General features: G+C 41.9%; 1 protein-coding gene across 1 annotated transcript; it reads right to left on the bottom strand.

Moving 5' to 3' along the window:
• Positions 1–2,120: 2,120 nt before the first annotated feature.
• On the bottom strand, positions 2,121–10,375 carry LOC139406611 (deoxynucleotidyltransferase, terminal, interacting protein 2). The gene is made up of 7 exons (XM_071149382.1): positions 10,240–10,375; positions 4,444–6,644; positions 4,015–4,153; positions 3,730–3,825; positions 3,387–3,551; positions 3,110–3,219; positions 2,121–2,934 (listed from the first exon to the last, which is right to left on the bottom strand). The coding sequence occupies exons 1-7, from the start codon at positions 10,312–10,314 to the stop codon at positions 2,841–2,843; spliced, it is 2,880 nt and encodes a 959-aa protein (XP_071005483.1). The 5' UTR covers positions 10,315–10,375; the 3' UTR covers positions 2,121–2,840.
• Positions 10,376–11,305: the final 930 nt, after the last annotated feature.

Raw genomic sequence — 11,305 nt, 5'->3', positions numbered from 1 at the left:
CAAGTTTCTGAACACCTATTAATTCAATGGGTTTTGATTATTTGTACTATTTTATACATTGTAGAATACCAGTGAAGACCAGCAGCATACTACTGCTGGCTTGCTTCTGAAGCTAAGCAGGGTTGGTCCTGGTCAGTTCCTGGATGGGAGACCAGATGCTGCTGGAAGTGGTGTTGGAGGGCCAGTAGGAGGCACTCTTTCCTCTGGTCTAAAGCAAAATGTATCCCAATGCCCCAGGGCAGCGATTGGGAACACTGCCCTGTGTAGGGTGCCGTCTTTCGGATGGGACGTTAAACGGGTGTCCTGACTCTCTGAGGTCATTAAAGATCTCATGGCACTTATCGTAAGAGTAGGGGTGTTAACCCTGGTGTCCTGGCTAAATTCCCAATCTAGCCCTCAAACCATCACGATCACCTAATAATCCCCAGTTTACAACTGGCTCATTCATCCCCCTCCTCTCCCCTGTAACTATTCCCCAGGTCGTTGCTGCAAATGAGAACGTGTTCTCAGTCAACTTACCTGGTAAAATAAAAATATGGAATCATGAGGTAACCACAAAAGTATTAAACAAATCAAAATATATTTTATATTGGAGATTCTTCAAATAGCCGCCTTGATGACAGCTTTGCACACTCTTTAACACCTTTTAAAATATATATTTTTTAAACATACCATAACCACACCACCACCCTGTTCACATTAGCAAACTGCTCGCCCACATGACAACCTGTCAAGTGGATGGATTATCTTGGCAAAGGAGAAATGCTCATGAGCAGGGATGTAAAGCTTTCTGTGCATATGGAACATCTCTGGGATCTTTTATTTCCATAACACTAACACTTTATGTGTCTATATATACACACACACAATCTGTGTGCCCAAACAATCACAGTATATAAAACAAACTAGACAGGCATTATGTTTTACTCTGTAAACTGATAATAATAACTGTACTTTGAAGGATCCCGATTAAATATTTGTCTTGTATTAGAACTGTCTTTCCGGTCTTATTTGTGGATTCGGTTAACCCTGGCTATCTTCAATTACTGATAACTTGTTGGATATATACACTGCTCAAAAAAATAAAGGGAACACTTAAACAACACAATGTAACTCCAAGTCAATCATACTTCTGTGAAATCAAACTGTCCACTTAGGAAGCAACACTGATTGACAATAAATTTCACAGGCTGTTGTGCAAATGGAATAAACAGGCAAGACACCCCCAATAAAGGAGTGGTTCTGCAGGTGGGGACCATAGACCACTTCTCAGTTCCTATGCTTCCTGGCTGATGTTTTGGTCACTTTTGAATGCTGGCGGTGCTTTCACTCTAGTTGTAGCATGAGACGGAGTCTACAACCCACACAAGTGGCTCAGGTAGTGCAGCTCATTCAGGATGGCACATCAATGCGAGCTGTGGCAAGGTTTGCTGTGTCTGTCAGCGTAGTGTCCAAATCCAACCTCCATGGGTTGACAAATTTGATTTCCATTGATAATTTGTGTGATTTTGTTGTCAGCACATTCAACTATGTAAAGAAAAAAGTATTTAATAAGAATATTTCATTCATTCAGATCTAGGATGTGTTATTTTAGTGTTCCCTTTATTTTTTTGAGCAGGTCTTGAAGTTCACCCTTATGTTACTGATGGCAGCAGCATGGTTCTTGACTGTTCTTTTGGGTAGTCTGTCGATGGGGATTCGCTCCAGTGAGTCCACCACCTGTGGTTTAGCCAGAGAATGGGCCACCTGGACAGAAGACTTGACAGTGCAGTTCTCAAGTGTCTTTCTTTTTTTCTCTCCCTGTGATCCGTCCGGCGTCCAATAGCGCTCTGGAGCTGCTGGCCACAAACACACTGAGACAACAGGAGGATGGCAAGCAGGGGCAAGATTTTTCTGGGTAGAAACTGGGTGAGCAGATGTTTATTCATTTGATCTCTTTGTATGTGGATTTGCATCGGCAGAGACAAGAAAATCTGTTTGATGTTCCAGCAAATATACAGATATTGGGAAGGGTTACAGACAACAGAGCTATTGTAAAACAGTCCCTTTAGGCACAAAGCAGCCAGTTCAGCCAACTCAATTGGCTTCTCAGGATGGAGCCAAAGAATGTCAACCAACGGTTCAAACTGGTTTTGATTTATTAAAATAATGAAAGTTGAGCTAGCACAGACATGTTCTCAACAATATTAGTGCTTGGGCTGCTGAGTGGCGCAGGCGTCTAAGGCACTGCATCTCAGTGCAAGAGGCGTCACTACAGTCCCTGGTTTGATTCCAGGCTGTATCACATCCAGCCGTGATTGGGATTCCCATAGGGTGGCGCACAATTGGCCCAGCGTTATCTGGGTTTGGCCATCATTGTAAATAATTTATTCTTAACTCACTTGCCTAGTTAAAAAAAAGTCTAACTAAGTTAAATCTAACTTTCCTATAAAAGTAGACGTGTCCTGTTTGTTTTATCCTGTAGTATTTTAGTAATTTGACTTCTAAAACAATAAATCTCAATCCATATCAGATATTTGTCAGGGAAAATATGTTTGAAAAATGAATTCTGAACCTCGTCGGCTTAGCCAGTATAGCATAGGCTTATTGTGGCTATGCATACATACTGTATAAATCTACATGTTTTTTATTAATAGCTACTAATGTGAACCTCTAAATTACAAAGTAAAAATATGTTGATACAGATTGTTCATGTTACGTGACAAATTTATAAAGAGCTTTAGCTCCATGCAGCCACTAAATTGTATGTTTAATTAATAGGCTTTGATTAAGACATTAACATATTATGGGTCTCAATACAGTCATATGATTGCATTGTGTATTACATCACTCAGTCACTGTTACTTTCTGAACTTATTACTCTTCCTATTCTTCTTGCCAGCACCAATGGCTGCTTTTTCTGTCATGATCTGTTGGTATTTCTTCTTGTTGTTGCTGTTGAAGTTAAAGGGAAAGTATTAGCGCTTGACAATTCAAGTAGTTCATATCAGGTATTTGATGTCAATTCAATTGTTCTGCATACCCATGAACTGTATGCCAAAAGCATATTTTCAGGAACACACAAGCTATGAAATTCAATACCGTACATGACACAGAAACCGAAACTTACTGTCTGAACTCTGCATCAGCAAGCAACTCCTCCACCATGGTTCTCTTCCGGTCTTTCTTCGGGACACGGGAATGGTAGAAGTCCACAGGGCTATCTACTACTGTAGCAACCTGCGACAGAAAATTGGTTTTGGGAATTGTTTTTTATGGAATTTATTGTGGGAAAATGGTGTCGCATGCCTCAAACAGTTCCAGACACTTGTACAATCTAGCATTTACCTGAATAACATGGACCACTGAGAAAACCGAGCACAGTTGAGGGTTAGATGCTTACTGACCTGGAAGTACTTGGGGAATCCATCTCTATCATTCTTCTTATAAAACCGCTTGGGGTCCATTGCTCCACGCATTTTCAGTGCTTTGAGGTCACCCTTTATTTCCTCTGTCATTTCAGGAGCCCTCATGTTAAACCAGCCGGCTCCAGTGGTCTTGTCCCTCTCCTCCTGAGCATGGCAAGACAAGGAAACACGTCAGTCAGGATAGTCGATGAGTGAACAAACTGAACAAAAATAGCTCAAATGTAGTCAAACTATAATGACTACTTGTCCTTGCATCACACTGTTGGTGTTTGCTACTTTCTCTTCTAAATTAATAAACAAGGGTATATGGACTTGTACTCACTTTGCGCTTCAGTTTCGCAGCCTGTTTGGACTCCCTGTATGGAGGCACAGAATCCCTCTTCTCAAACTCTGGGCCAATAACACTCTTCTTCATCAACTGCCAACAGAGAAAATAAATCACAATGTAGGAGAACATTTAAAAAAAACACAGATCCATTAAAGTCGAAAGGTTTGAAATTGCATGAAATACTTCCTCATTGAATTACCCAGCCTTGCATAACTACACAATTTATTACCAATTATACACCATATATCACCTTCAAAACAAAATCAATTAGTCATTTACCTCATCTTGGCTCTTCTGTTCCTTCAGTTTTTTCAGGGAGTTAGAGACTGTCTTTGATTTGCTGCCATCGAAATTGATGTATAATCCCCCAAGCTCCTTCACTTTCAGGCCCGGGTCAATACGGCTGGACAACTCTTTCCTATAACAGATTGTAACAAATAATTACCCAGGAGGCACAGCATTGTCCATTCTCCAACTGGCTCAATCTTGATACGTTAATTAATGAAAATGAATGTGAAAATTCTTTATACGTGCTTGGCATTGCAATTCAATAAAATAGCTCCACTGCATTAGATTAAAAAAACAAATCCTGCTTTCCATTCAGAATAAAATGGCATTGTGGTGCTGGAGCCACAACTGTCAAATTAAACAGACATTTTTAAAGCACAGATGACAACTGACATTTGCATGACCAAAACAGATACTTACAATTGTGGATTTCTGCTTGTGAAGAGGACTTGTTCATCTTCGTCATCATCATCATCTCCCTCTTCATCAACAAATTCTTCCTCATCTTGCGCTTCTTCAATGGCCTCCGTGTCTCCCTCTTCCTTCTCATCCACGTAGTAATGTTCATCTGACTGAAGGCCAGGCCGGGTGTCTATGACAAACAGGCCATCAGCTGAGGACTGAGCAGCAGCTTGGGGTCTGGATGGGCCTGCCGCCTCCTCTATACAGACAGCTTCCTCGTCACCATCAGAACCCTGTCTTTCCCTCTCATCCCCTTCCCCAGAATGCCGACTGTTGCCATCGTCATCCTCTTCATCGTCACTGCTCTCCAGCAGACTGATCACGCCAGATTTCTGTATGATGACACAGTCTCTGGACTCCTCTAGCTTGTCAGCATCAGATACACTGACCTTCAGGCTCAGGCTGGAGGTCACCTTAATGGGCTCTGTGGTGTGAGGGGCTTCATCTTGGTCAGCCGTTTTATTCTCAGTTACTAGTGTGCTGCTGACATCCATAGCCTCCTCACTAGGCACTGCCTGACATTCCTTGTTCTTTACCTCCAATTGAGGATCTGTGTGGGTGTTTACATCCACGGTCTTTTCATCCGCTTCCTCAGACACCACTATAACAGGGGACATTACATTTTCACACGCTGCTACTTTTACTGTTTGCTTAAGAGAGACTTGTGAATCAGCTGGCGTCATCGTCTCCTGTTCAATTATCACTGGGGTGTTCGCATCGGCTGCATCCTCAGTGGACAGCTCCCTCTGCTGGTCTTCTGCTTCCACTGCAGGCTCACAGACTGCCTCAGCCATCTCTGTATCAGCACTCTCACTGATGGTCACCTTCTCCTGTATGTTTTCCTGAACAGGGACATCCACCATAGAGGTATTCTTCTTTGGGTCTTCCCTGGCGGTTGTCTCGGCTGAATCCTGTTGTACACTAGTGACCTTTGGCATCTCTGCATCCTCAGAGACTGTCACACTCCCTGTATGCTCCCGAGCAGGTGCTGCATTCTCAACGGTTAGAGTCTTATCTTCTTCCCCCACCTCTTCTATCATGGAGCAGCCTGGATCAGCGTCGACGGTGTCCTTCAACACTACACTTTCTTCAGCAACCCCGGATGCTCTCACCTTATCTGACTGGCATAGGGCTTTCTCAACTAGTATATCCAGGGCCTTGGCTGTCAGCCGGGTAACTGGTGCTGCCCTGGAACTGCTGTTGGATCCAGTGCGACTACTGCAGGGAGTGCCCCTACCTCTCACCGACCTAGGGCTCCCCAGAGGGGTATACACATCAGTCAGGTCAGACTCAGAGTCTGAAACAGTGGTGCCTGTTTGTTTCAGCTCAGACAGCCTGCGAGTGGACCTCCTGGGAGTCATGCTTGGCCCAGACGCAAAGCTCTCTGAGTCCTGGGGACTCAGAGGGTCACAGGGACATCCTTTACACACACTTCTGCTTCTCCTGCGGGGTAGAGGAGAGTTGGAGCCATCGGTGGTTTCCTCCAAATGCATGGGGATAGCTTCAACAAACCTTCCTCTCCTGCTTCTGGTAACTCTGCGCACTGTGGAGGTCTGATCACCAGAGACACAGGACTCAGGATCAGAAAGCTCTGTGTCCTCGGTGTGACACATTGAAGAAGCACGGCTGCTGGACACGGCAGTCCTCCTGGTCACTCTGGTCTGCGAGCCAGGCACCTTGGACTCAGACACCACAGAGCTGCAGGACTCTGCCTCTGAAACATAATTGTCCTTCTTGGCAGAGTCTGTGAGAACAGCCTTCCTCAGACTCCTGGTGGCTCTGCGAGTGTTTGGTCTTCTGGAGACAGACAATGAACAAGAGTCTACCTCAGACACGTCCTCCTCCTTCGTAGAGTCAGGCTGGTCCCCACCTGCAGCTCTCCTTTGGCCCCTGCGAGCTGGCTGTGTGTCGGGGATAGCCTCCATATCTGATATAGCAGAATAGCAGGAATCTGACTCGGACACGTCAGCTTCATGGGTGGAGTCTACCTGGTTAGCAGAGACAGTTTCGCGTTTAGACACCCTGGTCTTCCTCTTCCCGGTGGGGCTCTGGGCCTTGGAGGGAACATCTTGCTGGGAGTCACTGGTAACCTCAGACTGGGTTGCAGTCTCCCCTTTATCAGCTGTCCTCCTGGTTCTCCGAGTGGACGCTGGAGTGGCCTGTGGAGAAACATTATTTGTCAATACCGGTACTTCTGAACTTGAGACAAATTACTTTATAGCATTTTATTGATTTATTTATTTATATTATATATATATTATTAAATCAAATCAATCTCTGGTATGATGAATCTATTGAAAAGTGTTGGGTGTTTCGGGAATCGACAACCATCAAATACACAGGTATGTTTGACAGCGGAGCAGCACTAAAACGACTAATGAACTCATCAAGACTTTGACCACGTTTACATGCACACAATATATCCTGCGTACGGTCTTATTCTGGATAAGCTACATGCACCTTTGATATCCCGCTCACAAGGATCCCTGTATCCATAAATAAGTTCATATGGGTTAAATGGAATTGTAACAAATATGGACACTGACTGTAGACCTGTAACCTCTCGCATGCCAACTGCTCAGCATGTGAGAACTCCTTCAAGACTGTTGGAAAAGCATTCCAGGGGACCACCTCATGAAGCCGGTTGAGAGAATGCCAAGTCTGTGCAAAGCTGTCATCAAAGCAAAGGGTGGCTATTTTGAAGAATTTCAAGTATATTTTTTATTTGTTTAACACTTTTTTGGGTACTACATGATTCCATGTGTGTTATTTCATAGTTTTGATGTCTTCACTATTATTCTACAATGTAGAAAATAGTCCAAATAAAGAAAAACACTGTAGTAGGTGTCCAAACCTTTAATCGATACTGTATACATTTTTTTAACTGATCAAAATCAATCAATCCAAACTGTGCAGCAGCCATTTGATGAATGGAAAGAGACGCGTGACAAAACACCTAAAAGTTGAATGACATTGGAAAATTGCCACGCCTTCGATACTGGGTAAGGCGACAAGGTAGGGAGTAGGAATGTCCCCAACTAAAACAAACCTTGGGCGACCAAGAGGTCTTTTCTTTCGACCAATCACATTTTTTTAACGTTTATTTTTCCATATATAAAAACACCCTGTATGTTTTAATAAAGTAAACTATATGCACACTGTTTGATGAAATGAGACACACAAATGACTCCAGAGGGAGCCCGACGGCAGTTGATTTGGGCCGGACTTGCCTTGCTGTGTTAAAAAAGACAGTTAGTGCCTGTGTGGCTGGGCGCACGCTGTCGCTCTTTCATCTCCCTGCTGCAGCAACCATACATAGAACAGTAAGTGGGTGGGGCTGAAGCTGCAACATAATTAGACATTTCTAGTTTCTTACTTGAAAAGTTGTTACCAAATCCCTCTTTTGTTTAGGAAAAACATTCCCTATTCCCTCAACCCTTGCTCTCTTTACGTGACATGTACACATCACATGTACATAACCAATAGAGCCTGACCTATAGCATATCATAATGACATCAATAAATTGGTTATAACAAACTCCAACACAGCAGCATAATGGATGCAGAGGACTTGACAAACAAACTTGAAAAGGGGGTATGTTTACAGGTTGCTCAGGAAGGAAAGAGGAAGTCCAATGTGTGGAAGACATTTGAGAGTTTTTTCAGCTCATCACTTACACCTAAATCAAATAGCAAGCTAACATTAATCAATGACCACGTTTACATCAAATCACATTTTGTCACATGTGCGGAATACAACAGGTATTACACCTTACCGTAACCAAAAATTCAGTTAAGAAAATATTTACTAAATACACTAAAGTAATATATATATATATATATATATATATATATATATATATATATATATATTTTTTTTTTTGCCCCCCTTGCTTTTATTTATATTTACACACACATATACATACATACATACATACATACATACATACATACATACATACATACATACATACATACATACATACATATATATATATACACATATATATACACACATAAAACATTTCCTTGCTTTTAGGGCCAATAATTTGATTCTTAAGAAAATGGGCGTGGCTTCACAATTTTAGATTAGAAGAAAGTGGCGGGAAATGTGCAGCCGAAGTCTGACAAGAGTGGATACAAATGAATTGCTTTAACAAATGACACATTTAAGGAAATGTTGACCAATGTAATAAAGTAATGCCTTTTCAACAAGTTACGTTACACATTGTTGGCTAACAATTTGTTAGATACGCTAACCTGAAGAATCGCATCGCATATCATTACAGCAGTTGTGTGTACCAATATATTAGCTAGCTACATAATGTTACTTGGCTACTAATACATCGAACATGCCAGTATATTAACTATATGCTGTCGAGCTAACTACCCAACATGTATGGACTTGATTATTCAATTCATTCTTAGCTAAGTGCTATAGTTATTGTGCGTTCTCAGTGGACATTGTTAATGGAGTCGTACGATGTCTAGTTAGTAATTTTTTTATGCTAGCTAGCAAGAAAGTGATTAGCAACAGCATCAACTTCCAGTAGACAGGCAAAGCGCTTGTATGCTCAACTGAAAGGATACCGTTCATTTACAGTATAGTAAAATGAACTATTAGTATGTAGTGTGTGTATATACTCATTATGTGTAGTACATTGTTTGTTAGTATGGGTATTTGAGCACAGCTCAAGACATGGCCTACATAAATTGTATATGATTGTATTATAAGAACAATGGTGCAACTAGGGTTGCAAAATTAATAGAACTTTAAATAAATTCAACCGGGATTATGGGAAGACCAGGGGATGTGTGCCAGAATCAGGATGGAATAAACAGGAAATCCAGATTCCTCCAACCACGAGTTATGGAAAACTAGTGAATTAATTGAAAATTCCTGGAATTTTGCAACACTATTACAAATAATATTATTTTGTGACAAATGGGCTTTCACCAGCATTGCTGTCTGCGGTTCTGAAACACAGCCTCATCTTCCGTGCGCAGTTGAATTGGTGCCTTCCCTGACGCTAACCCTGATGCAGTGAAAATAATTAAAAACATTAAGTACGCTTTATGTGGATGCATTACACCTTTTGTTAGCCTTGAACAATTAGCCTAAACAATAAATTAACTGCAACATGTCTGCAATTGCATTCATGAATGCATGCATGCAACTTTAGTCTTTGCAGTAATAAAGGCCTTTACACATTTGTTAGAAGAGACTCTCTGGTACACTTATTTGGTGTCGTTTGTAAACTTCCACACACAGTATGTTAGTATTGGTATATATATATATATATATATTTTTTTTTAAATATTTTCTTAACTGAATTTTTGGTTTCGGTAAGGTCTACCTGTTGTATTCCGCACATGTGACAAAATGTGATTTGATGAAAACGTGGTAATTGACTAACGTTAGCCAACTATTTGATTTAGGTGTACGTGATGAGCTGAAAGAAAACTCTCTAACTAGTTAACAGCAGCAAGCTCTCCAGGACTAATTTGTGAGTGTGTAACTTCAATATTGCCATTTACACTGTACTTTTTGTATACAACGGATTGCCTCCTAAAAACAATAGTGGACTAAATATTTTTATGCTAGCAAAACAAATGAGGGACTCAAGCTAGGCTAGCTAGCTTGTTGCCACGTGAATATGAACGATCAAGTATTACACACTGAAAACGACCTGTATGTACGAAATGCGCTGAACTGTATCTAAATCATACATATAATCACGCAATTAAAACCTACCGTAACTCCAGAGGATTCATCGGAGTTTGTTTTAGTTGGGGAGCATACGCGTACTCCTCTTCTGGTGGCCACCATCTTGCTCGCGCTGTTCTTTCTCACTTCTGCCACATGTGTTCCCAACGTCAGCCAGACTCCACCAATCTTCTTCGGTGAAGTTTAACGGCGGTTGGCATCCAATAAATGTTGCATTACCGCCCCCTACTAGACTGGAGTACAACTCCCTTATACTTAGCTTGAAAAATAAAATCAACACATATCACTACTTTCCCCCAACGCTACACATTCCTTTGTCTCGTGTCCTTCTGCATACGTCTTACAACTAGGAACCTCCCTCCTACACACTGCTGCCACATGTCCATAAGCTTGACACATGTAACAAGGTAACATATTTGGCACAAAAGCTCAAACAGGAAAACGTATATTCTAACATCACTTTGTCTGGAAAAGACTCATCAAAACTCAAAAGAACAGGCAATGATTCTCATTTCACCACTCACGCCACCCTGACTGCGTGGCAACAAACGACAAGCATCATAAACACCAGGAATCTTCCCCTTCACTTGGTCAACTTTTACATGTACTGCTACCCAAGTAATCACTCCTTTCAATGGCACCCTTTTCTCAAGAGCAAAACAATTCACATCCCCCCCCCCCCCCCCCCATTAGTTTAATGCGGATTCTCCCTCTGACCAGCAGAAACACACAATTATCACAAGACCACTTCTGGTTACCTTCACCGATTCAACAGCACCCAGCAGTTTTCACCACAAATGGATCAGCCAAAAGGCAAAGGGTCCACTGTTTCCAAAAACTTCACTCCTGTCACAGACTCATCTTTATCCTGACCCCCGGTGCTCCGAGACCTTCACCACACCTACCGCCTCCGATACTTCGACCTCATTCGCTTCCAGTTTGCCTCCTGTCTTCAGCTCACTTTTCTTACACTTTCTACCATCTTTTTTTTAAACATAATTTTTAACCAACTCTAGCTCATCCTCTCTCCCTGATCTCCTCTGCCTCTCTTTTTTCCTCCATTCCTCCTCCCCTGTATTCCAAGTCTTTTGCT

This window comes from Oncorhynchus clarkii, chromosome 4 (assembly GCF_045791955.1).
Source record: "Oncorhynchus clarkii lewisi isolate Uvic-CL-2024 chromosome 4, UVic_Ocla_1.0, whole genome shotgun sequence".
NCBI classification, from domain to species: domain Eukaryota; kingdom Metazoa; phylum Chordata; class Actinopteri; order Salmoniformes; family Salmonidae; genus Oncorhynchus; species Oncorhynchus clarkii.
Note: the sequence above shows the minus strand (reverse complement) of the source record. Positions and strands in the feature narration are given on the sequence as shown.